This window comes from Erithacus rubecula (assembly GCF_903797595.1).
Source record: "Erithacus rubecula genome assembly, chromosome: 4".
NCBI classification, from domain to species: Eukaryota; Metazoa; Chordata; class Aves; order Passeriformes; family Muscicapidae; genus Erithacus; species Erithacus rubecula.
Window position 1 is genome coordinate 62,550,845 of NC_136686.1, and position 27,613 is coordinate 62,578,457.

The 27,613-nt window shown below is 46.6% G+C and overlaps 1 protein-coding gene across 9 annotated transcripts in view; it reads left to right on the forward strand.

The window, feature by feature from the left end:
- Positions 1 to 27,613, forward strand: part of FRMD4A (FERM domain containing 4A) — a 353,071-nt gene that overhangs the window by 218,610 nt on the left and 106,848 nt on the right. For 8 of the 9 annotated variants that reach the window (XM_079304345.1, XM_079304340.1, XM_079304339.1 and 5 more), the window contains exon 2: positions 12,633 to 12,698. In XM_079304345.1, the coding sequence (XP_079160471.1) occupies positions 12,633 to 12,698 (66 nt within the window). Of the gene's footprint in view, positions 1 to 344; positions 495 to 12,632; positions 12,699 to 27,613 lie in introns of those variants that run through there. The other variant, XM_079304342.1, reaches the window with a different exon arrangement.

Below are 27,613 nucleotides of genomic sequence, written 5' to 3' on the forward strand. Positions count from 1 at the left end.
AAGTTGGCATTTTGTTACTTAAGCTCATTGTAAAAAGGTCCTGGAAAGCTGCAAACCAAAAAGAGGTCAATATTCCAATTTTGGCTAGAGAAATCCTTTTGTATGTACACTTCCACACGTAACATTTTGACAATGGCTGTTGGACTTGCCAACCCACTAGGCTCAGGCTGTAGTGTTTAGATTTTTTTTTTTTTTTTCTTAGAAGTCTCCAGATCTCCCAATCAAAACAAACCCACCCATGTTTGGGTTTCCTGGCCGTGTGGGATTGAAGGTGGCTGCAGCTGTACCACACATGCTGTAGGCGCTGCTGGCATCCCGTCCTTCCCAGCTGAAATATTTCATGCAGGGAAGTGCTTTGCAGACAGTGGAGCAGACACAGGCTGACCCTGGGTTTATGCAGGACAGGCAGGGGATGGAAAACTGCTGCATCAGCTGAGCAGCTTGGAAAGGCAGCACAAAATCTGAAGCAGAAACGTGGCACCTGTCCTAGAGAGGTGAGTGTGGATTGAGCTTTTTCCACATTTGAACATGGTTTTGTCCTTGCTGTGCATGGGGAGTGTCTGTCCTGGCTACTCCCACCCAGGGTTTTGTGAAGACACCCATCATCCCAACACGTGGCTGCCACGTGTGTGCTCACACACTCATTTCCTGCTGAAATGGGGCACACAAGGGGACAGGGATGATTTAGGGGATGTGTAATCAAACACAGTGCTTCCTTTGTGCATACACACATCCTCCCCCAGCGTGGAAGCATGCTGGAAAATAAATCTGGAAAGTGACTTCCACTGTCTTCTGCAATTCTGAACTGCAAAAGCCAAAAGAGAAAAAAGTTCTATCTGAAGTCTATCCCTGGGATGCTTTGCATCTCTGCTGGGTGGTTATGATGTCAATGGGGGTGTCACCTGGGCTTGTGCTGCAGGAGGTGGTGAGAACTGGGAAAAGAGACTTGTTCCTCACCAAGACTAGGGAGAACTGGCAGGAAGCACTGAGTCTGCTTTGCCTCTGTGTTGCACCAGGGAATGTGCCTTCTGAAAGGCTCTGGAAGTGCTGATGGCAGCTCTGAGGGAAATCTGCAAATCCAACGGTGCTGGGCTGTGTCCTCCCTTTCTCAGTCCCCTCTCACAGGCACGTCTGATTGTGTACATGGCAGAAGGCTGCTCCAAATGGGTATTGAATCTATTGAATCCTGGGAGCTTAGGGCTCAGAGGTATCAGATCCAGCTGCTGAGTTTGCAGACATTGCATCAGGCTGTTCCCTCTTCCCATCTTTAACTCTCGTGCATTGATTCGTCATAGCACTAAGGAGCTGCTGAGTTTAGTTCCAGAAAGGAACATCCTTCCCTGGCTCTTAAAAAGCAGAGGCATATGGTAAAAAGACAGGTTTGTGTTGAAGTGTTTATTCCAGGTCTCTCCTATGCAGAGGTTACAGACTGTCCATATTTACTATAAGATGCTCTGATGCAGAGACAACCTGGTCTTGCTGCACCAATAACCAAAGAATTCCCAATACAGGTGATGCAATATCCTGGCATTGGTCTGGCAGTGAATGGGGGTATAAAAGCACAGGCTGTGTCCTGAAAGTAGTTTTTCCTGCTTGAGCCTCAAGTGGGGCTAGTCTGAGCTCTGGTCCTCTCCAGATAGACAAGTGTTCAGCATCAGGAGCTGTCAGGACCAGAGCAGGCAGGTTGGACCCCTTCCTTCTCCTCATCCAGGGTGTGCAGGCAGAGCCATGGGAGATGTCCCAGCCCTGCAGCCCCAGCTCTGCTCAGCAATGGATGGGGAGCAGAAAGGGCCAAAGCAGACTTCTACAAGCAGCACTGGCTTCTGAAAACACCTGCATCTCTGAGGATGAGTCAACTGCTTCTCATCTGAATGTGCTCTGCATCCCTCCCCATCCTGCCTGTGAAACCCAGCTGGGGGTGATGCCCACCCCACACTGACCCTGGCAGCTGCTGCTGCTCAGGCAGAACCACTGGCAGCTGCCCAGCCTGGGCACAGCCACAGCCCTGGCTCTGGACATCAAATGTGTGTCAAACCTGCTGATTAGCAGTGGCTGCAAACAACCCACTGACATATTTTCCCACTGGAAGCATATCAGTCCTTGGAGTGTAATTCAAAAACAAGAAGGGGGGAAAAAACCCCAAAAAACTAACAGTTCTGTACACAGATTAAAATTATGCATTTTTTTTTCTTTTTTCTTTCACATCTGTAATGGCTTTGGTAAGTGTTCTCTGTTATGTGTTATATCTAACACTGCTCAGTGCTCTCTATTGACCCACTGTTACAGTACCTGAGTGATGCACTGCCCAGTGCCTTGGCTCCATTGATCAGGCCAGCACCACTCACACCTCCCAAGGCTTAGCAGGTACAAAACACTCAATGAGCACTAAAAGGACACTTCAAGCCATAAATCTTAATTTGTTCTTTAAAAATATTTCACACATACTATCACTCCCACTGCCTTGGGTCACTTTGGTCATCTTCCTATGAACCCACATTGATTTTTTTTCTCCAGCAAATCACATTAGCTTCAATAGCAAATAAATTGTCCTGTTTTCTTTTATAACTAAACAAAACCTCCTGTGAATGTGTTCCCAGAAGACTTGGATGCTCTCCTGTAATTACACCCTGTCTGCATGCACAAACAAGTGATATCTGGAACATTTTGCTGAAAGTATGCCACGTTTCAAGTGTGAAACTGTACAAAAAATTAAAATTTTATGAGTGTTTACAAGGAATTTAGAAAGTCAGGTGTAGGAAAGATTAACAGACATGATAACATCTTTTGGAAAAAAAGTAATAATAATAATAATAGTCTGTTGCCATGTACTTTATTGCCACATGGTCATTATCCTAAGATGACTCACAGTGCTTGCTGCAGAATACAGTAGGGAATGAGCCAGAAGGTGACAGGAGTCCCCCACAAAGAAGTTGATGTGACTTATAAAAGACTTCAAAGTCCTTCATTGGTAAAGGATTTCCCTCATAGATAATTTAGATCATTTTCCCCTGGATTGTGCTTAGCAAATGGAGTGAATGCAGAGTTCTTTCAGGGAAAGCAAGACCCTTCCAAAGCTTATTTTGGTTTACTTGAAGCACAGCTATGCTCACAAGTTGATGAAGCACCTGTCCCAGGACCACTCTGTTTGTCCCTGTACAAAGACACCAGAGATCCTTTATCCTCTTTCCCTCTGGGCCTCCCATTTTAGCTCTGCTGTTGATATTTACTTCTCTGGGCTGCACTAGGGACTGGCAAGCCAAATGACAAATCACAGCTCTCCTATGCAATGTGCAAACATGGGATGAAACTGCAGAACTTGCCATAGAGGGATTATTATCCAAAACATAAGTTCACCCTGGGGGAAATAAAAAAGAAAAGCTCACCAAATAAAGATGTTTAGAGAGTTTGGCTGAGCTGAGTTAGATTAAGAGAAGTTTATGTGCAGGGCAAGATATTTTGGGTGTTAACTGGGAAGTTGGCAGCAAGGAAGATTGTCTACCTGTTGTCTTATTAACAGAGGTGTGAGGGGACTGGTTTTTGCAATGTTTTTTTCCTGTGATAGTGGCAGTTTTTGAGTCTTTGGGTAACATTTTGGCATGCAGAGGAATAGCATAGTCTGGATAAATAGTCCCAAGGTCTGTAAGGTGGGATGAGGCTGTGGGCTGCCCTTGCCATTCCCCTTCCTCTTCCCATAGAATACAAACCTTTGGCTGTAATGGTTTCATATGGATCAAGTGGTTTCACCAGACTAGAGATACCCTAAATGCCCTAAAAGCTCATAATCTGCTCTGTAAGAAGTGATGGAATTCTGAGCAGGACTGCTGCTCTTCCTCTCTCACCAGGGCTTGGTGTTGGCTCCAGGCAGGAGCTGATCTACCAGGTCTGTGAGGATGTGCAGGGAAGTTTGGGAGAGGATGGAAGCCCCATCCCCTGACTCACTCAAAACTCCTCTGCCTGACACTGCTGCCAGCAGGGAAGAGCCCTGAGCTGGCAGGAGGAGGAGCAGCTGGGCTGCTTCTTTTGTACTATTATTTATTTATTATTTATTCTCCTACCCATTGCTGGCTGCAGCCAGCTTGCTGCACATGCAGAAAGGCTGTAGGAGAAACATGGGCTGCCCAAGTGAAAGTGGAGGAGACAGCTACAGCATCCAAATTTGATGCAAAGTTTTAACAGCTCTGGCATGTTCAAACTGACCTAAGAATGCTGGCCCAAAGCAGGTGACCATATTGAGCCACCTGCACAACTGACCAGCTGAGTCAAGGTTTGTCAAAACACACTGCTGTGTGCAGAAGGGGTTTCAAGTCTGTAAGGTTTAAGACATCTGTGACCAGTGAATACTCTAGACTAAAGATAATAAATAATACTGAAGACTGTGTAACCTCCCTGTGGCCAGTCTCAGCTCCAGAGCTCAGAGGATGCTCTGACAGCCATGTCAAAACTCCTACACTCTCCACTCCTGCCTTGTAAATAGGGAGGATAATTCTTGGAAGCTGGTATATTTTTAAACTGGCAAATGGTCTATTTCCTTGCCAACAAAGGGAAGAGTTACAAGGGTGCAGGAGTCAAGCATAGTAAAAATTCTGCATTGGGAATGCCCTCTCCTCCTGCCTCAACATCAGAAGGCAGGGAGGGTGCAAGAATTTCTGCTTCCCTTTGTATTTGAAGAGATTTAGATCAGTATTATTTTCAAGAAAGAAAACAATACGTGACCTAAACCAGCACAGCCTCCATTCCAGTGAGGAAGCTGCTCTGTCCAGGAAAGGAGTTTCTTATCTCAGGATACAACTGAAATCAGGCTGGCCACGCTCAGAGCAGCAGTTTAGGCATCTGCTGGGTAATGCCCTGCTCAGTTTAAAACTGAGCTGGAATTAGATTTCATTCTGACTACACAGCTCAAGTACCAAGTGTTTTGAGGTTAAGACGTGGCATTCCCAGCTTTAAAGTTGGCCTGAGAGTTATTGCTGGATGTTGTAAATGGACTTAAGGACCGTAGGAGACGGTTTTTCATTTCAGCCCTGATACAGTAAGCCACTTAAACACTTGCTTATGTCACACTGAAATAAAGGGGATTTATGGACACAGCTATGGGCTTTGCTGAATCAGAGCATTTTTGCTGAGTGCTGTTTAGGGGAAGCATGAAAAATAACCTGTGCAGATGTCTCTGGGCGATGCTGAGCCTGAGCAAGGCTGGAAAGCACAGTGTGGAGGAAGTGAGGAGCCCCTGGGTAGACCAGGAATTCTTTTGTCAGCTCCTAAGACAAAACAGGGAAGTCACCAGGTCACTCAGCCTGTAGCTTGCCTCAATTTTTGTCCCATTGCTGCCTGTCAGCATCCACACAATGGCTGGGTCACACCATCCGTTCTGACAGGGTGACACCACAGCTCACACCATCCCACCTCCCCTCTCAAGCAGGGCTCTGGATTTCTGATTACTGAAGCTGCTCTCCTCTCTCCTGACAAATGAGCCTTTGCAGAAATGGTCACATCACTCGATGCAGTCCCTCTTAAACACATCCCTGTGCAGATCCCCCATGCATTGGGCAGTGTCAAGCACCACTCCCTTCACATGGAATAGGTGAGGATTTTAAGAGCTGTATCTGCAACCATGGTTTTGACAATTTTGCCTCCATTCACTAATCCATTGGAAAGGACATTCATTTTTCAAGGAGTGGGATAAAGAGACTCACAGGGAAAGACAAAGGCCTCGCACACAATACATTCCTCTGGTGCCACCAAACCTGTGGGAAGTGCTGCATCATTTTCAGCTTCTCTCTTCTGGCCAGTCAGTCCAGCTGTGGACTGTGCAGGTATTTCACAGAGCCTCAAAGCACTTCCCTTGCAGGGAAACCCACACTGCTTTAGAAGGTGAAGTCTGGTTATGCATCAGCCATTGGCTACTCCTCTTATTATCACCATCGTCCTTATCTGCACCATATTTCTGTGGCCTTTCTTCTCAGCTTCAAAGCTCCATTTGCCACCAAGCTCCCTTGAAATGGAATACTTAAAAGGTTGTTCTTGTTTATCTGAATATGCAACATCTTGGTTTTCTTACCAAAGTACTGCTAGAAGGTGACAAATGCCTGAGAATACAGCTGGCATAACCTTCCCAGGGGAAAAAACAACTGGTTTACAGCTAAGCTCTCCTGCTCCAGAGTACCAAGTAGCCTTTCCCTTAAGGAATAATAGTATGAACAAATTTGAATGACAAAGTGTTGTCTAGTGGGCTCCTACCCAATTCCTGGATGTGTTCAAGGCCAGGCTGGATGGGGATCTGAGCAACTTGATCTAGTGGGTGGCATCCCTCCCTGTGGCACAAGAATTGGAACTAGGTGGTCTTAAAGGTCCCTTCCAACACAAACCTTTCATGCTTCTGTACTGCTTGTTTCAGAAAGCCCAGCTCATGTTCTGAACTGTGTTGCTGACCTTGGCAGCCAGGACAGGCTACATGGACCTCTGCTCACAAGCCAGGAGTAATGGGCCAAATTAAAATTGGACTTGATGATCTTGAAGGTCTCTTCCAACCTAGTCATTCTGTGAAAATCATTTTTCTGCCTCTTGAATAAAACAATAACACAAACTATTCACCATTTATCTAGGAAAGACTTGTGGAAATAAATAGTGGAATTGAGGACTGTATAGAGAAGCAACAGTTTCTCCTGACTGTCTCACATCCTCAGAGCTTCAAGCCACTGAGGCACAAGTGCCTCAGATATTGTCCATTTTAGTGAAAAGGAAGAGCAGGGAAGTGAGTATGTGTAGGGGCTTTGGGCTTGGACCAGAGGATGGCATGAGCAGTGCTGCAGACCATGGTGATGTGCTCAGCAGTGCAGGGCATGGGCAAGCCCCATGGCTGGGACAGATCTGCACCAACAGTTTTCTTCCTCCTCTTCATTAGGTGTTTTCCCCATTGAATCACACTAAAGAATGAGATTTAAGCATTGGAACAGGCTTTCCAGGGAAGTGGAGTCACCATCCCTGGAAGTGTCTGAAAAACAAGTAGGTGTGTTCATAATATGATTTAGTGGGCATGATGGTGTTTGGTTGAAGGCTGGGCTTGGTGTTCTTGGAATTCTTTCCAACCTTAATGATTCTGTGATCCTATGACTGCAAAAAACAAGCAAGGCCCAAGGGAAGAGCCCAGCCAGTGCTCCTCCTCTTCCTCGTGTCCCCTGTCCCAGGTCCCCATCAAGGGTCAACCCCGTGGCTCTGCTCTTTGCACACTGTCTCACAGCCATCTTCATGCCAGCAGTAACATTTATGAGGTGCAGACCAGCAACGGGGAGGATGCTCTGCAAACACACAGAATAAAAGAAAGTGCATTCCTCCAGGGTCTTGAAGTGTGAGTGCAGGGCAGGAGACAGCAGATGGATGCAGGCACATGAAGAGGCAGTGCTGGTCAGTGAGACAGGCAGCTGCTTGCCAGACTGGCCCCAGTTCAGCAAAGTGAAGTGCTGCCACATGCACAAAGCTGTGCAGATGTCAGAAACACACTGCTTTTCCTCCTTCCCTCTCAACAAGCTTAGGAGTTGCCAGGATGAGAAGGCAGTAAGAAGTGGTCAAGTGGGAGCAGGATGTTTAATCTAAGAGTTTACTGTAATCAGTGGGCTGTCATCTCTCCCTATCTCCTTTCAGCAGTTCTGTCCAAACACTGGACAGAGTGACACAGATTTTTGTGGATTCAGCACTGCAGTACAGGCAGTGAGTATTTAGGAAAGATTCTGCCTCCAGTTATAATTTCTGATGTGATTCAAGGAATAAAACACTGTATTCTTCTTTATTCCTGCAGTCACCGGCTAATGAAACGTGCCACGGGTATTTATAGAACTGACATTGCAAATAGCATTTGCATTTAGTGCCTTTGAGTTATTTAGTGTGACAGCGCTTTCACCAGGAGGGTTTTTTCATTTTGAAAGGGAAAGGTTCTTTTTGGAGCTGTTTCCTCCCATCACCTTGGTTGTTTGCATTGATGGAGCAGTTCTGTGGGCAGTTGTGATAATTTAGTGACAAAGTGTTGGGTGCACAGGCATTACCTGAGCGTTGTGGAGGTTTTGGGGCTGTGTCACAGACAGTTTACAGGATTCTCTGAGACAATGTTTGAGTTAGAGTGAAGATGAATAGAGAGGAGGGCAGTCATCAGAGCACTCCATGGCACAAAGCAAAGCAGCCTGCCTTCCCTAGGAAACCCCTTGTGTAAATATTTGGGTAGAAGCCTCCAAAGGAGATTTAAAGCCTTGTGATAAAGGTAACTGAAACGTCCTTTCCTTGAGAAAAACAGCTGTGATTCAGAAGATCCCATGAGTAACCAACCACAAGACAGATTTCCTTTCTGTAGCATCTCTGTATTAAAGTAAACAAACATTTATGTCAGGACTTGCTGTCACTGATGGACCTCAAAACGTTTTGCAAAGCTCAGGATCAGTTTTCTCATCCTCAAGGTGCAGAAGCCAAGGAGCAGAAAAAGAATGCATGCCCTGTGTACAGTCACCCTCCTGCAGACTACTCCAGCTCCTCAGGCACACAGACACATTGCTTCAGGTCTTCATGTGCCTTACAAGCAGCATCTGTGTTTGGGTATTGAAGATATATTATCCCTAGTCTTTGAAAGCTCATGTATATAAATGACAGAGCTTTTTAAATCACTCATGCTCAGTTCTTCAAGCACTTGGGGGGTCATGCTGCATGTGCAGGCACTAAAAGAAGTGGCAGATTTTCAGAAAGAAAAAGTGACTTACTGAGCTGTTTTGGGGGGAAAGAAATGCGTTCTGCATTTTGGAGCATAACTTCCATCTGAGCTTGTGTTAAGTCTGGCCCATGAGATGCTCGTGGCCCATATTCACACCCAGTGCCTGCAGCTCTCTGCCATATGGGTGAACTGTTGGCACTCAGGAGTGTGTAACACAGTCCCACTCTTCACATGTCTTGAGAAGCTTTGGAAATATGGGATTGGTGGGGATGCAGCATCCTGGCAGAGCTGCAGCTGAGTGAGCAGCAGGAATAGCCATGGAACTCCACTAGGAACTGTCTCACCTCACTTGAAATGTTTGAGTGTTCTCTCTGCTTTGAGCATCAAGGGCATCTCAGCTGTTAGGCTGAACTTGGCTTTTTAATTTCTGCAGTTAGGGAAGAGGGATCTTGCCCTCCAGAAGGAAAGTAGGGGATTGTGTTGGTACAGGAAATCTCACTGAGCTCACTGTGAAAACCAGGACTTGATCAGGACTGAACTCTTGTTTCCCTTCCACATCAAGTGTTCTCTCCTTCTGTCAGGAAGTCTGCTCAACCCTTGTTTCTCATCCCTTTGCTGGGGTTTTGCTTTTTCAAGGTGAAGGAAAAGCTATGCCTTTGTGCCTCTTAATTCAAGCTCCTCTTAGCTTAGTTCTCCTCATTCTTCTCTGGGTAAGAGCCTTGGGAAAGGAGAATCTCAACTCAGTCCTGTGGTCTCCTTCCACCCAAACTCTGGTACTCTCAGCTCATTGTGGTGACCTCCTGCTCTCATCCATAGAGCTTTGGTGTTGATTTCCCTTCTCTGATTGCACAGGGAAGCAGAAAGAATTCCCTGATTGGTTTCACAGGAGCCAGCAACAGCCCCATGCACGGCAGTGCAGCAGAGAGCACAGAGCAGCCAATTTGCACAGTGTCAGAGGCAGCATCTTTTACCCAGACAGACTGTGCTAAATCAGGGCCTTCTTGCTGTGCTTTGAAATGTTCCTGTTTCTTGCTCTGACAAACTAGCAGAGTTTTTATTGACCCGACAATGCAAAAAAAGCACACAATGTGGGCTTCAGACACCTGGTGGAATAATAAAGCAGAAAGGAGGGAGGGCAGGACCATCATATTTTAGCTGATATCAAGTAGAAAGCCTGTCTCTGCCTTCTTTTCTATTCCCTTGGAAAGCACTGCTCATTTCTAAGGCAAATGAAAAGCCTTGGCTGGAGGAAGGAAAGGCTGTAGCACATCTCCAACCTGTGGACCTGCTGAGCTTCAAGGGATGTTCATGAAACACCTTTCAATTAGTCAACCATCATGTGCTGCACTTCAGAGCTTTGCTTTATTCAGATATTTATTCATGTTCCCAGCTGTTTGCATTTAGGATTTCTTTTAGCAGTCAAAGCACTAAGGGGTTATGAAACTCTGGGCTGGAAAAGCACAGAGAGCTAAAGCTCTGCATGGGAAGCAAGAGCTTTGCTGAAACACTACAGCACAAAGTCAGACATCTCAGAAAATGTTCCCTCTTCCTCCTTTCACCTTCTTTTATTCATATTTCAACATTGTTATAGCCAATGGAGCATAACACACGAAAGCTGGACTGTGTTCCCATCCCTGCCATCACTGTGATAGACTCACTGCTTTATCTCTTGCCTTGAGTAAACTCATATTAAAGCTGGAATATTGGTGCATTTTTCCCATCTTGGAGACACAGTGGATATGTGACAGTATGAGGATAAGGGAGATGTCAAAGCACAGCTCAGGCACTCAGAGTTTTATCTGCTGGGGAAGCCCACTGAAGGAAGCTTGCAGTTCCCCATGCTGTGAGAACATGACCCACACAACTCTTCCAAGCAGGAGTAACCATTGCAAAGCCCTTCTGTGAGCCTCTGGCATGGTTTTACAATTGAGCTGAAAGCTGTTTAATAGTGAAAAACCTCTTTCACCAAGTCATACACCTTAGGAGAAGCCATATTTTGCATAACATTTCTTTCTGGAGGAAATTCTTGTAAGACAATTTATTGCCATGGCAGTAACTGGCTGACATTTATGAGCAGCCTTGTTTTACAAGGCTTTCCTTTGGCTGCAGTGCCAGGGCTCCAGTTGTGCTGATGGAAGAGAAGGAAAGTGATGTTATTTGGGGTGCAGGACACTCAGAGGCGTGTTGGTGTGAATAACAAAAAGAGGTAAATTCTGTGTGAATCGCATGGGATTGTGTCTTCCGGAATTGTAAATTGTGGGTGAGTTGAAGGGAAAAACTCATTTTGACTGAAGTTCTCTCATAATAAAACATGCATCTTCAATTGCCAGCTTGAGGTTCAATAGAGTTGTTGGAATATTTGAATCTTTGTGTTGTGGAAGGGGTTGGGTAGGACTCGCTTCAATGTGGTACCAGGAAAGGGAGAGATGGATGTGGGACAGAGCTGTCAAGATGGAGGGCAGAAGCACCCAAAAAAGGCTGATGGGCTCTTGTTCTGGGACAGCAGGATGAGGGTTATGCTGCTGGAGATGGCTGAGTTGCAGATCCTGTGGCAAGGGATTCTTGAATGGACAAAGTTGATGGTGGAGCATCCACCACTGCCTCCTGAATGCCAGCACATCCAGCCCCAGCAGCTGATTTTTAACCCAAAGATCTGAAGTAGAAAGCTGATTTGTCCTCAGTTAACCCCCCAAGAACACTTCCCACTCTCTGCAAGGCAGCTTTGTGTCAGGGGCTGAGCTCAGCTGGCAGTGGTGGGAAGAGGTGATGGATGAGAGCAGGAATGCCCAGGATGCTGCAGCACTCATGTTTCCAGCAGCCTGTCACCCCCACCAGGGGGGATCCTGTGGATTCCTTAGGACTCACCATGGCAAGCAATATTATTAAATTGAGCTAGGGATCCATGCAAAGCACAGTAGGGTGCCTTGGCTGGGGGTGGAGGGTCCCTGGGGGGCTAAGCTGAGCTGTGGGGCTGTGCTGGGTCTGTGCCTTTGTGGGTCCAGGTGTGCGTGAGTGTCGTAGGGCGAGCCCACTCTGGGGGGGCTGCCTGTGTGCTGCCTCAGGCATGCTGAGAAAGGGATTTCCAAGAGCCAAAGAGGCTTAAGGCTGCCCATATCCCATTAACAGATAGTGGGATTGTGCCTGTCTCTGAAGGGCTTTGTGGGACTGAGCTGGGATCTGTAACTCTGCAAAGTGAAGCTGCTCCTCACTCATAGTGTAACAGAGGCTTGATGACTGTAGAGGAGCTCCCTCAGACCACAGCTCATTTATCTCTCAGGATCCAAACTATGGACCTTGGAGATCTCATATAAATCTTGTACACATAATAGTTTTATTGATATTATTTGTTAACTGCTTTAACAAAGTGCTGGTGTGGAAGAATGTTGTGATATCAGTATAGTGATGTGACAAGTGGCTCCTGTGGTACATCTTAAGTAGAGACTCCAAGTAGGACAAGCCCATTTCAGGATCCAGGGCCAAACAAGCACCTGGTGCCACTCCAGGGAGCAGCATCAGCACAGCCCAGGGAGGAGCCTGGTTCCACAGTACCTGTGGCATGGCTGGATCACTGCTGTTCAGGGGCTTGGGGAAACTTGCCTGGATGTTTCTGCCAGCCAAGCCAGCTGCAGAGCTGGAGGCTTCAAAATGAAACATCAGGGCCCCTGTGCTGCAAACCACCCACTGTACACACTGGAACACCCTCCTGGCAGCTGCATCCAAGCAGGCATCACACACCACTCCAGGACAACTACCAGGGGGGGCTTTTCTTTTTCTCCTTCCAGCATTTTCTTTACCCTGGTGCCAAAAGAAGGGGGATTAATTTAGAAAAAAAATAAGTAAACAGAAACCAAAAGGACTGAATCGAATGCAAGCCTCCAGCTTGTGCTGGGGGAGGCCAGCAGGCTGAGCTGTGACACCCTGACTCACATTCCTCTTCTTCCTGCAGATGACAGAGGGTCGCAGATGCCAAGTGCACCTCCTTGATGACAGGAAGCTGGAGCTCCTTGTTCAGGTAGGAACTGCATGTTTCATCATTTGATAGTTTGTTACAGCCACGGGTTTTCACCAGGGTGAGGAGAGAAAAGGGTTTTAGCTGGTTTTCTCAGCAGCTTCATGCTGTGATTGCCTGCAGAGCTCAGGGAAGCTGCATTAGTGCTGCTGGGAAGGATCTGCAAAGGCATATCTGTGGGAAGGACTAATTCAAGACATATTTTTGCTTTATTCTGTGCCAAAGCTTCCCCAGTCCCTGACAATGAGATAGAAAAGCACCTCTGGTCATTTTTGACACTGTTATTATATATCTTAACTATGTTTTTGAGGCACTGCTTAGCTATTAGAAATGCATTGCTTCTGCTTAAAATATCTCCAGCTTCTCTGATTGCATCCTAAATTGCTGGGCTTCAGTGCTGGACTCCAGACCAGAAGGGATTGTGCCTGCACTGGGAATGTGGTTGGCAACAGAAGATGCTGTGGTGGCCATGCCACAGTCAGGCATTTCTTGTAGATTCATGTGTCAAACACAAATATGCATTAAAATAAGTCCATGTTCCATCTGCTTTATTTTTTACTTTGGAAACAATGAGAGTCTGGTGGTGGCTTTGTAAGGATGGGCTGGTGGAAGCTGTAGCATCCCACACTTTCCTGACAATTTTGGCTCCTGTCTCAAAGATCCCCAATGAGTTAATAACAAGAATTAGAAGAATGTCTTTCCTTTTACAAAGGCTTCCAAAGGCAGCCACAGGCAGCCAAAGCAGCAGGAAATGAAACTTCCCATAGCACCCAAATGCCCTGGCTACAGCTGATAAGATGGGAGGGGGGGCAGGATCCTTCCCAGCACCAGCAAACCTGAATGGGGATGGCTGGAGGAGACTTGAATTGTCGGAAGCACATTCAGCCTCACCTTCTGGAAAGATGCTTAAAAATACCATAACAAAACTGTTAATGGATAATGTTTTTTAAGCACATAGTCATCTAGGAGGTGAAATCCCTCAGCTGCCCCTGACACACAGTGTGTTCAGAGAGTGCCTGGATAACCATGAGTCAGGCCAGTGGTGGAATGAGAACAGCTAAATCAGGATGACTAATTAAAACAAAACACCATACTGGTCTCTGCATGGGCTGCACCAGGTTCTCTAATGCTTTGCAGCTGGCTGGGGGGGGAAGTTTAGTCACCTTCATCACAAGGACACAGCACTTGGCTTCCTTTTTCATCTAAATTTCTAATTTTTCTTAGTTCAATTAAAAATTAAAATGGACTATTGGAGAAAGCTCTGCTAAAGTACTGCTCAGTATATTAATAATCACAGCTTAAAATATACTGCAGGAAATCTATGTGAGCTGCCTTGGCCAACCTACTTATTTGGGGTTTGATCAATGACAGTAAAAAGCCACAGGAAGATGACAGCCAAGGAGGGTGGTGTGGGAAGATGTGTCCCTTCCAAGGGAGCAGAAATGGTGCCACGTGATATTAAGTGTTTGATCACACCTTCAATGGAATTCCTTGTAATCAATATAGGAAGCAAATTGCTCTGTAAATCACACTAACTAGTTTGCAAGTGACCCATGGTTGAATTTTATTAGTACAACAAATCGTTTTGCTGTTTTCAAGTGATGTGTGAATGGGGGAAGCCAGGAGGGTGATGATGAAAAATTCATGCTCAGAAAAAGCAGTAACCTCTGCTGCATGCACTACTCAGATCTCTGAGCTCCCCCTGTGCCCCATATGTGCAGCAATCTCCACTGAGGCATCTCAGATGCTTTTCTGGTTTAATCACAACCCTGTTAAGTAGCTTCCAGTTAGGGTGAAATCACTTTTAGGTGGAGCAGATGAAGAGAAAAGTGGATGTTTTGGGCTTGTGGATGTCTCCAGTTCTGACACTCTTTGCAGACATGGAAAGCACTTTGGTTTGCCTGCCTGTGAAGCACAGGCAAAGCCTCCAGCATTGGGGTGGTCCTGGAGCTGCTGCACTCAGCAGGACAGGCTGAGCTTACCACGATCACAGCTCTGTCCCAGGGGCCTGGGCTCCCTCTGGGAGCAACATGCACTTTGCTAGGGGAAATCTCACCAGCTGACCCATATTGTTTGTATCTTATCACGAGATTTCAGATAGAAGTTGTTTTGTAAGTTCTGAGTGCTGTTGTTTTTGTTAGTGTTACTTTATCTTGTAGCTGAATTGAACTAGAAGCTGTAAATAAAATGTTCATCCAAGCCCAAGCTTCTGGCTGTCACTTCAAAGCTGTATTTTTGGTTTTGCTGGGTTTTACCATGAAAGAGGTTCCTCTACTGCTTTGCTGGTCCTCAAGATCTAGACCTGCATTGGTTTGAATTGCTCAGGAATCAGTCTCTTAAATTCTCATCTGAAATTTCTTTTTTTTCACCAACCTCAGCCTTTGCTGGAGGCTTTTCTACTCCTATGAGAATTTAGGAAAGAGCACTGGCAATCAGTAAACTTGATTTCTCTCCACAGGTGAGATCAGAATAACAGCCTAATCTGGATCTGGCTGTACATTGCCTTTCAGTTCTTGTGTGTGTGATATCAGGTGCTCTGCCTGGAGCAGGTTCAGGGATCCTGCTGATGTATTTTCATAGAATCACAGAACCACAGAAAGGTTTGGGTTGGAAGGGATCTTAAAAACATCTAGTTTCACTCTCTCTGCTGTGGGCAGAGCAACCTTTCACTAGAATTTCTTCTTAACACCTAATCTAAATCCCTCCTATTTTTTTTAGTTTAAAGCAGTGCCCACTTTTCCCATCTCTATCTGCCCATGGAAAAAGTAATTCTCCCTCTTTCTAATAAGACTCCTTTAAGTACTGGAAGGCTGCAGTGGGGTCTCCCTGGAACCTTCTCTTTTCCAGGCTGAACAACCCCAGCTCTCTCCTCCTTTCTTCATGGCAGAGATGCTCCAGCTCTCTCATCATCTTTGGGGTACTTCTTTTTGGTGTAGAAAAAAATCAGCAGAAGAAGCTGGGTTTGGTTGAAGGAGAGAGCTGGGTACAGCTCACTCAAACGGATGCAGAAGGGCTCTGGAGCATCTTGAAACAGCTTTGGCCAGTGACTCTGGGGAGCTGAAATTATTTCCTATCCTGCCTGAAGTGCTGCTGGGCAAAACCAGATGCATCTGGGAATAATCAGGGTGTTTGCAAAAAGCAGTGTATTAAGTAAATATACCCCCTTTTTGTCTGTGAATTAGCTGTGATCAGACTAGGTGGTTTATGAATATGTCATTTAAAACATATCAATTGGTGGGTAATGAGGACCATTCCTCAGGCTGCAGAAGGACAGGGAGTGGAATTGCTGCTTCTGCTTGTAAGAGTCAGCAGTGGCTCAGTGTGACAGCTCTGCCAGGCCAGATTTAAATGTTTTGACACCACAAACTCCCTCCCCAAACTGCAAAAACCCCTCTGACAGGCCACACAGCTATTGCCAGTGGGACCCACCGAGCATCTAGATTTTATTTGCATTACTGTACCCCCAGAAGTGAGATTTTGGCTCAGAGGCAGCATTTATAACCCCTTCTGTGAATGTTGGCTTGCTTCATGTTGGCACCTAATGCAAGGGCTTGGGGTTACCATCATCAGGACAGAGATCCTGGCTTCACCCAAAGGGTGTTGGCTGAAGTCTTGTCCTCCCAAGTCAAGCAGCTGCAGAGTGGTGCAGCAGCAGCTAAGGAAAAGCTGAAACACAGGCTTTGTGGATAAAAGAAAACCCTCCCCAATGTGTTTTGTCAGATAAATGCTGAAATTTAGAAGGGCTAATCATAAACAGAGACAGAGAAGGATCATATGGAAATCTCTTCCTGAGGGTCTGAAACTCAAAGGCTGTTTGACTTGGGATTAAGCAGAATAGTTGCATTTGGTGTGTGTTTCATTTGATAAATGCCTGTTGAAGATCTGGGGTGTGTGGCAAGTTTATACAGCATGTTTTTTTCACAGTTTTTTCTTTCTGAGCTGGAGCAGAGTGTGGCTCCAGATCTTACAGTCTGGGGGTTTTTTTCCTGTTTCTGTTTGATGCATGTTTAGTTTCTAGCACAGTTCTTTTTTTAAAGTGTTTGGCTTTATCCATCTAATCTTTTTCAGTGAGCAAGCCCATTTTCATACTTCTGGAAAATGGATTTCCTCCATTCCCCACTCACAGCCTCCCTCTCTGTTACATTATTTCCCAGTGACCATGTATCATTTGTCTGCTGCACATGAAAGGTTTGTGCTGCTTTATTTAAAGACTTTTGCGTAATTGGCAATTCGTTCCTTTTCATGTGGGTTTTATAAACATGGCTTTTTTTTTTTTTTTTTTTTTTTTTTTGGGATGGCTGGATCAGGCAGCCTGGCTTGATCCCAGCTCCTGCACTGGCTGGTGGTGCCTGTTATCTGACAGCAGCTCCAGCAACTGTCATCCCAAAGTGTTAAACCTCCTAATTCTTTCTCTCTGGAGGAGCTATTGCAGAAATTGAGCTCATCTGAGGCTCGTAGCAGAGCTGTCTGTGGGGTCTGAAAGCTCTGCAATTTGATTGTAGGAAATAACTGGGCAATTTGTTTCTAACCTTCTTGCCAGGAAGCACTGAGCCCGACTTGGAAGAGCCAGGGAGAATGGGGAGGTCAGTACAACCCATGTTGACACTTCTTGAAAAACTTCTTGCAGCATTTCTATGTCCCAGCTGCCATGCAGGTGCATCCAGAAGCACATTAGCAGTGATACATGTACATGCAGAGCCAAAATTAATGGGATGCACTGAACACTCCTTTTCACCTTGCTCAAAACCAGCTCTGCTTTGAGCTAGTGAGGAGTCCTTCAGGAGCCCAGGATTTGTTTGCAGTGTGCAATGTGCAGCATCTCATCCCCAGGAACCATCTCCCAGCCAGACTGGGAGGACTGGAGCTGTGAGCCAGGCTGGCAAAGCCCTGTGGGTGCTGGTGACATGCATGGCTGTCACCAGCGTGGCCATCCAGTGGAGGTGCTCAGTTTGGAACACACCTCACTCCTCTGGGATCAGCCTGGCTGGCACCTGCCTGAGCCCACTGTCCTGGGGGAGCAATGGCACCTTTGGAGAGCAATAGCTCCAGTAATTATGGCTGGAGGGAGAAATAAAACAGTCCACTCTCCTCCCGAAGATCTGCTGTAGTTTTTGCAGTATTTTCAATACTGCTAATGATCAGGAAATTGCAATCCATGGGGTTCTTTTACCCATGTTTTCTCACTTCCTCACTTCTGTATGCCAATGAGCAGGGTGGTTACCAGGGTGCCAAGGGTCCCCTTTAGCTGGTGCTGAGGCTGGCACTGCCTACATCAGGAGGAGCTGCCTAACTTTGGATACAGGTTTGGCATGAGGACCAGCAATATATCCCATCCTCAGTGTGGAATAAACAAGCCCCAGGATGGCTTTGGTCTCCCCAGAGAAGATACAATAATTGCAGAAGAATGGGGTCCAGCCCTGCTCCACTGCCAAAACTGAGGATCCTTTAGGAAGCATCAGAGATGCAGCTGCTCAGCCCTGACCCTACATGGAGATGTTTGGGTGCCAGTAGCTGTCTGTGCCATGTGGGAGAGGCAGCTCTGGTCCCTGCACAGCACCAGGCTCTGCTCCAAAGGCGTTTTTAACCATCCTGTGGCAGGCAGTGGCAGCCAGTGCTGGGCTGGGAGTGAGCACAGGGTGAGTATTGCCCTGCCAGCCCCACTGCCCTGCCAGCCCCACTGCCCTCCCTACACTCTTGTAGGAGCTGCCAGCTGAAAAATGTTCCTTTGACTTCATACAAGGGCTCAGAGGTGGCTTGGTAACTGTCCTCTGAGTGGCTCTGAAGGTTGTGGGGTGGTGTATTGCTGCTTTCCAAAATTAAAGAGCATGTTTTCTGTAGAGCAGCAAATAACTGCTGAGACCAGGCTGAACTTGAGTGGAGTTTTCTACCAGGACTCTGGCAGGAATCCCTCACAGTGAGAAAATGTGAAAACATTGAATTTGGATCATAATTTAAAATGAGTTTGAGCTGGAGGGGGGTCAAATATGCCTTCTAGAAAGGAGGCTTTATTTTCCCAAATTGCAGTGTTAGGACTCTGGTTTCTTTCAGAAACAAATCCTGATTTACTACAGCAAAAATGAGACTGTAGTTCAGCTCAGCAAGTATTTGCAAAATTGCAAATGGGATGTTTTAACATCTTTGACATTAAAAATTATGTCCAAAGCTTTGGACCAACTCAGAAGGATCCTGCCAAGCAGTGTCTGTAGTGGGATTTATATCACTGGGACAAAACACACAATTGCCCCTTCACAGCCTGTGGGGCAGATGAGGAGTGTGAAGCCACTCTCCTGACAGAAAAGATTTATCCTGGCCTTTGTGTGCCTTCCAGGTTCCTGTTTGAAACTTCTGATCATTCTGAGCACAGCTGCAAACTGCAAATATATGTCTGGGCTTGGTCACCATGGGATGGGGAGAGATGGAGAGACTGCTGTGCCAAAGGGGAGGTGGGACCCCAGAGGGGCAATTCGTGTCTGTGCTCTCACTGAGCAACCAGAGAGCTGTGAGCAAAGAGCTCTTCTGCTGAAAAGCTGTCTGTTTACCAATAAAAGATACATCTAGCATTGATCCAAGGTGAATGTGAGGCTGGGACCATTCCCAGTCAGCACACCTCCTGCAGACACAGCTGCTGTACAATACTCAAATGTTGTCTTAGATGCAAATGGATAAATGAAAAATGGACCAGGAGAGACAGGAGTGCTCCCAAATCCATCCTTCCAGCCTCCAAGGTGTGGCTGTGTTGAACTGCTCTGCAAAACCTCTCTAATTCTCTTAAAAAGCATCCACCACTGCCATCCATGGTTTACAGAACATCTGATGTCAGACTGGAGGATGTATCTCAGGGGTTCAGTTCTCAGCTGAGGCTCCAGCAAACTCAGAAGTCCACAGAAGTCAAGCCTGGAGGGGAGAGCGTTTGCTGGGAAATAGAAATAGGAGAGAGCAGGGGCAGAAAATAAAGAAATTTGATGTGCAGAGCTGGGGAGTTCAGCTTAAGAGCCAGAGGGATCTCAGGCAGGGTGAAGGTGGCAAAGCAGATTATGTCAAGGTTGCCCTTGACTATGAGGGCAGAACTGAAAAGATTTAGGACAGGAGGCAGAATTAGCATCTCAGAGGGAAATCCTGAGCCAGGCTCAGAAACCAGGAGTGAAGAGCCTCTGCTGTGCACCCTGCTTGGCTCCATTAAGAACAAGAGTGGTGCTGGTCCAGGCTCAGCAGCTCCCAGCTGTGCTCCCCAGAGCTCACATGGGTGAGAATGAACTCAGCTACAGGCTGCACTCAAGGGATGGAGCTGCCAGAGGAGAGCATTCCAGCAAGGCAGGTTGTGCAGAGCAAGCTGGCAGCTGGTGCACACCACTGAGGGTCACAGGAGCAGGATTGGAAGAGGTCAAGTAGGGTGCAGAGCTGCAGGCAGGGATCAGCAGTGAGCCCAAACAGGCAGGAACACACAGAGCCTCCAAGGGGATCTGCCCTGCACCCAAGCTCACCTGCCCAGGCAGCTCTAGAGGAAGCAGAGCTGTGTCTGGGAAAGGCAAGCCTGAAAATTAATGAAACCCAGCAGGGATGTCCAGATTTGTTCCTCAGCACAAGCATGGGAGGAGCAGCAGCAGGAGCTGGGAATGCCTGGGACAGGTGGAGGCAGGGGGCAATAACTGCTGGGAGCAAAGCATCCCCTGGGAATGCCTGGGACAGGACTGACTTTGCTGAGAGCAGAGGAACCTCTGTACCTGAGGAAGTTAACTGGAGGGGGGGATGGTTCCCTGGTACAGCAGAGCTGCACATTCCCCTCACTCCGAGCTGCCTGGTGGCTCCTGAATCAGCTGAGAGCTGGATTCCCCCTGCCCTGGGACCCCTGTAACCAAACCCTGCAGTCTGCCAGGAGCCTCAGGAGAAAGACTCCCCCAGCAAAGCACTCACAGCCTGATAAGGAAATGAACTGGGAATGGCAATCATGGCCCTCCACAGGGTGAAATGAGGGTGTGATTTCCAAAGGCCTGTGTAATCAATACCCCTATTATCAGTCTTCCAGAATAAATTGCATTTATACTAATACAGGCTGGGGAGCTATCATGAGCTGTCAGGAGAGAGATAAGCTGAAGACACATGTTTATTCATACTGCATATGCTGAGAGCTGGATGTTCTTTACAGCTGGCTAAATGGGGGCGAAGATACTCAGTATTTTTTTTTTTCAGTTCTTCTGCTAAAATTTGTTTAAAACCCTTAATTTTGAGCACACCTGGAACTTTTCAAAATTATGGTGAGGGAGGGCTGATGAAAATCCCACTAAAACATCTGATGAAGGAAGAAAGCTATTTCCTTTCCTGTGAGGTAACTCCTGAAGTTTTGCAGAGCATCAGCAATTTAAATTGTCCTGCTGACCTCCCACCACATACACCAGAACAGGAATGGCACATCCAGCATCTAATGAGTCTGTTACAGAGAAAACATCTCATTCACAGTTACTTGGGAGAAATTCAAAAATTCACTATTGTTCCTGCCAGGCTCAGCTGCTCCATGGCTTCAGTGGAGCTTTTGTTCAGCCTGGACCAACCTGCCAATGTCCAGCTGTGGCTGTGAAATACATCATTGTATCAGTGAGATGCTGCTCCAGCCATGGACAAGTCAGGGTCCCCCAGCCTTGCTTCCCCCACCCAGGAGCAATGCAGGATCTCCTTAGCTGTGAGGCACCAACAAGTTCAACAGTGGAAGTAAATTAGGTTTAACAGCAGGACAATGAGGTTGAAATTCACAGAGCTCCTCCTGCTCTGCTGCTGCTCCCTCATGGTGGAGTAGCCCTTGCGTTGGAGGCACATCCATCCCTCTCCTCCAGCCCTGGCTTGATCTATTCCATGGCAGGCAGGGGTGAGATTCTCCTAACTTCAGTCACAAACTGTGGGTGTCTGTGCCTGAGCCACACTTTTAGAGGTGGTAGAGGGAGGAGGGCACTTGTAGGGCACAGCTGAGCTCATTCTGAAAGGGATCACCTGAAATGAGTTGTGCCCCTTGCTCTCCTCTCATGCCAAAACTCTCTGCAGTCAGCTCTCTCATAGGTGTCCACACTGGGTGGTTGTGTGTGGTTAGATCAGTCTTGTTCTGGCTCCAGCTCCTCCTTTTGTGTCATGGCTGGACAAGAAACTCAAGTAGCAAATTCAGGTGAGAAAGTGCTAAATATGGCACAGGATAGAAGCTGCCTCCTGGAAGACAGTGGAAATAGAATTTTTTTTTTTTTTTTAATATATATATATTTATAGCATGGTCTGAGCAAGCAATTTTGAAAAATAATGACAGATGTACCAGAGATGATTCCAGGAGATGTTGAACAATCTAAAGAAGGTAGCTCAGGAGAAATGATGAACGAGGCAGCATATCAGATTTGCTTTTGTGCAGAGGTAACAAAGGTGCATTTCCAACTGGAGCTAGCATTTCAGGATGGAACATTTCCCCTTATTGCTGCCATCAGGCTCTGCTGTACAAATACTAGGCTGCTAGTGAATGGGCGAGCAGCTTGATTGTCTAAGCTGCATTACTCAGCTTATAGAAAATATTTTCTATTCTCTTTCCTTTTCTGCCTCAGTGGACACAACTTAGAGGAAAGATCTCAAGTTTCTACCAAAAGGCAATTTCTTCAGCATGAGAGTTTTGGTCATGAGTGATGCTCCTGGGGTTAGGGGCATTGCACATAATGAGCAAAAAGGGTCCTAACTGTGTCACTGGGAAATTATTTCCTCTTCTTTTCCCTTGCTCAGGTAACCCAAAGCAGCAGCTTTGCCTGGTGTCAGGTGGGAGCAGTTTGCCTGCAGCAATGGATTCAGGCCAGGTGGTTAGAGCAGCTCAGGTGCTTGTACAGACACGTGTTTGAGCATCACACCTGGCAATGACACCAAGCAAAGAGAGAGGAGCTGGGTCTGGCACCATGGTGCAGCCAGCAAAGGCTGCTGGGGCTGGCTCAGCCCAGTGCCTGTGGCACAGGAGGGAAAGGAGACACCTGTAAGCACACAGAGGGGGCAGGAGGCTTGGAATGGGAGCACAGGCATGGAGGAGACCATGCTGCCCCTCCTGAGGGAGACCTGAGTGTTCCCAGCCCTGCTTACCCCACCCCTCCCTCTACAGTACCCCAATCCATTCCCTCTGCTTTTGTCCAGGAGTATTGTAGGACCATTCTCTCTAGAAACTATGCAAAATGCCATCCTCAAGAGAGAGAACAAATCTTCAACCCCCAACCCTTGCTGATTTCCCAGAGTGTGGCTCGTTGGTCCTTTCTGTCTTCTTTTTGGAGAAGTGTCTGCTTTTGGGAAAGCTTTGGGCTCTCTGAAGTCAAAATGGATTTGTCTCTCTCTTTGGTGATTATTTCCACGAGTTCTCCTCCTCCTCCAGGGCTGCAGTAGTTGCTGACAGCAGCACAGCCATGAGCTGGGTGCCTGGAGGAGGAGTGAGGCAGGCACTGCCAGCACACAAAGCCTGCCTGTGGCACTGTGTCAGCCATAATACTGGATATCATCAGAAAAACCATCAGCTTTTCTAATTTTCAGGACAGAGGAGATGGTTCTTGGCTTATAATTGGGTCATGCTTTAAAAAATCCTGCATTAGCTCATCATAAGCAACAAGATGCACCCATTCTTCCCTCACATTCCTGCCCTGACCTCTCCCAAAGAGGCAATCTCTTGGATGAGAGGTTGTTAATACAGATAGGATATCTTTTACTTTCCCATCCCTCTGCACTCAGACATGGCTCAATGCAATTATGTTTGAATGAAAACTCTCCTGTTATTACCTTTGCTGGGAAACTGCCCATCTTTGAGGAGGAAGAGGTACAACTCTAAATCTGCCTTGGGAGGAAGCTTGACTCTCTGTTCTGACTTTGAAGCTATCTTGGTAGCAGGTCAAACCAGATGCTTGGAGGTAAAGCCAGCAAAACCTGCCAGCTCTGGAAGGTTTTTATCTTTGGGAAAATTGATTTACAGTACAGATTTTGGTTTAGTGACTCCTCTCCGTTTTGGTGAGGAGTCTCCCCTCCTCTATGCTGCCAGTTTTCAGCATCCCCACTAGCAGAACAAGTGCCTCCTGTGCTCCCCTGTGTAAGCAGGCAGCAGAGTCACACTGCAGCTGGTCCCTGTCACATCTGCCTTTGGGAGCCACCATCCTCTTCATCCCCTGGAGAAACACAGACTGAGTTATACAGGCATCCCCTCATCCTCACACAGGCACAGGTACATTTTGGAATCAATCTGCCAAGCTGCAGAGGTACCACTGGCTCACTGCTGGGTGTACAACCCTGTGGTTACAGTGCAGGATGGGGGAATCAGTGGGGTTGGAGCAGGAGGTGCAGTGGTGACTAAATGTGACCTGACGAGACCATGAACAGGCCAACAACTTCCAGCCCATCCCAGCCCTCCTGGTTTGGCAGCCCAGACAGTCTGAGAGACTTCAGCTTGTCAGAGTGGATCTTGTAATATCTCTAAGTTATGCCTGTCTCCTGGAAAAGGAATGAACTAAAGAGATTTGCATCTGCCCTTTTAAAGAATAAAATAAACCAAACCAGCCAAGCCATTTTCACTTCATTTCCCCCCCTCACTTTGAAGCCACTTAAGGTGTAGAGCTGGTGATGTGAGCAAGGCCATTGCTCCTGTTTCCCCAGTCCCTCTGGTGTTTATTGGTTGTTGTTTGATGGGTTATTGCTTGTTGTTTTTATCCCAGCATCCATGCATCAGTTCCACATAGCAGCCTGACCATTGCATGGGATGATCCTCCATCTGCCCAGCAACTCAAAGGCAAAAAGGCTGTCTGGCTGTGGCATTGGCTTGTGGAATTTCTTGATTACTGGATTAATTCTGTTCTGTCTTTTCAGGACATTTCAGCAGTAGCTGCCTGATTAGAATACCCTTCCACTTGGACTCTGCCTTTACTCCATCTTCATCCCTACCTCTAGTAGGCAGAGGATGAACAAGCCTATTTCATGATGTTCAGTTCTTCTAAACTTCATCTTCTCTTTTATTTTTTATTGTCTTTTGAGCAACCAGACAGTTTATATGTACTAATGTGCTTTAAAGAGGAGGAAGCACCATCAATGCCCCTGACCTGGTTCATCTCATGGGGACTGGATGCCCATTTCTGACAGCCTCTCACTCTGCTGTTTCCCAGACTCAGATAAACTGGGAACACAGACAGCAGCTGGGATAAGCCCCAGTAACCCCATTGTCTTTCCTCCCTGCACTCATGTGCCTCACACAGACCTTTTGATGCTCCTTAAGAGGCCAAAACTGCATCTGTGTGCTCACCATGACTTTGAGCCCAGGATTTGGGATAAGGGGGTGAGATCTGTTCCTGGCAGCACACCATATATTCCTGAGAATGGGTACCCCAGAGCCAAATATTTCTAGAAAGCTGGATGGTGACTTTTATATGTTTCTAGGGATTTGTCAAATTATTCAGCAAATGTCACTGAGCTACAGAGACACTGATGGTCAGGCACGTTGCTGTGATTCAGAGCTTGTCACAAACATTTTGCACAGCTCTAGCTCTTGGGCTCTAACGGCTGGTTCTACAGCAGTCCACTCCCTGGAAAACACTATGGAGGCAGAGAGCATGAATTATTGTTTGTTTTCACTATGTGGACAGTTGATCAGTGACAGATGTTTCTAATTGCATTAAGCAAGTGGAAATAATGAGAATTAGATAGCAGATTCTCCAGGAATTTACATTTAGATTGAGTTACACTTTGCTATTAAAGAAGAAAATTCAATGTAGATGCATTCGTTCTTCAGCAGAAATGGGAGACAATTATTTTTAATTATTATTTGATTACTTAAAAATGAGCTGTGTTACTTAAAAATATTTGATTCAAGGGGATGACTTAATATGTGCACTTTATGTGTCCCTCAAAAGATATGGAACGATGAAATTGCTCATCAGCAAACATCTCCACCTCCCCGTTACAGTCATCCTGAAAGGCAAATGAAGAGCAGAGGCTGCCAGAGCCCCATGTCACTGTGTTCAGATTGGCCAGAGCCCCCTGTCACAGTGCTCAGTTTGGACAGAACCCCCTGTCACAGTGCTCAGCTTGGACGCAGCCCCCTGTCACAGTGCTCAGCTTGGCCAGAGCCCCCTGTCACAGTGCTCAGCTTGGACACAGCCCCCTGTCACAGTGCTCAGCTTGGACACAGCCCCCTGTCACAGTGCTCAGCTTGGACAGAGCCCCCTGTCACTGTGCTCAGCTTGGACAGTGCTGGGATGGGGTTGATCAGATCAGGCTCACCAAACCCTCTGCACCCCTGACAAATTGAATTAAGTTGCACTGGTGGAAGACAAGTTGCATCCCCCTTTGGCCACCACGCTGTGCTGGGCTTGGCAGGAATTCCAGGCTGCTGATCCTGTGCTGTGGAGCTGAGGCAGAGCCTGGGCAGGGGTGGGTGCTCGGGCTGGAGCAGGGGGGTCAGCACGGCCTCGCACGCAGGGAGCAGCAGCATCTGCTGCCTCCAGATGACACATATCTGACACTTATCTCCTGTCCATGCCAAGAGGAAATGAGCTGTGCTTCAAACCGCTGGAGGTTTCCTTTTGGGACTCTCTCTCACAGCTTTTTTTTATTTTATTTTATCTCCTAGATTTCAAGTTCGGCTTCAGACACAGAAATGTGTGAGTCCCCTGTCAGCAGAGAAGGGATTTATGTGCAGTGCAGATTATTGTATGTCTCTGTTTAGCACAGAATCCAAGCTGTAATATTTTTTTAACCAACTAGCTGGCTCAGCTTTTAATTTTTTTTTCCTTTTGCCTAATGGGAGCCTTATCCAGAACTCCTTGAAGTCAGAGTCTGTCTATCAGCTTCAGTAAGCTTTGGATCAGATTTCACATCACTGATTCATTATTAATTACACATCTGGGACTCCCTTTTCAAAGAGTTCATTGTTAAATAAATTCACTTTTAGACATTACAGACTTGGCATTCTTGTGCATTTAATAAAATTCTGGCAAACCAGCAAAGAGCCATAGGCCAGCTTCTCTTCTGGTATTGATGGATGAATCTCCACTGAGCAGCAGTGGTTTACACTATAAGGATATAACATATCTCTTTGCTCTTATTATAACCATTTTCTATGTCTGTGTTTGAGAATTTTGCCTTTTCTGGGATTTCTCCTCTATTTTTTATAACTTTTCCTACCAGAAAGTTCCTGTGTGGATTCAGATGCTGCAGGGTGAAATATATTTGCCATTGAGTTTCTTTTCAAAGAGATTCTGGCATCTTTCTCCTGCAATCACATCTTCAGAGCTTCCTGGGAAAGCAGACAGGCAGGGAAATGCTTTCCTGATCCTTATGGCAAGTGGAATGGAACATTGTCTTTCTTTCCCATAGTCCTCAATGATCTAGCTCAAGTCCAAACATTGAAGAGACCAAGGAGCTGCTCTTGAAGCTCTGTTTACAGAGGAATAATTTTGGTAGGGGAATATGTAGAAATAAAGGATTTCCTACTGAATTCCATTCAATAGGAGGCTACATCCTTGGTGAAAAAGGACACCTAATATTGTGATTTAATGGTGCAGGGTATTATTCTCACTTAGCAGCTGATGGCACAGGGACCAGCAGCCCATACAGGTGTTTCCTGTGCTGCAAGGATCTCCTAAGCTGCACTCAGCCCATCCTGTGCTTTTGCAGGGCTGCCCAGACACATGAGGAAAAAAGGATGGGGTGAGACCTTGTTTTTCTCCTGATGCCAAATCAGAGTTTGGCTGAATGGTCCTGGTTAATATCAAAGTCCAAATAAATTGTGGGGATATATTCAGGTGACAGTACCCAGTTTCCAAAGCTTTCACTTAGCCAACTTTTTAAGGTATATGGAAAGGATAACCTATTGAAATGCAGCTCCCACTGTTTAAATAAGCTCTGAATGTTGATCAGAAGCAGACATCCACTGAGCCCATAGCATGTTC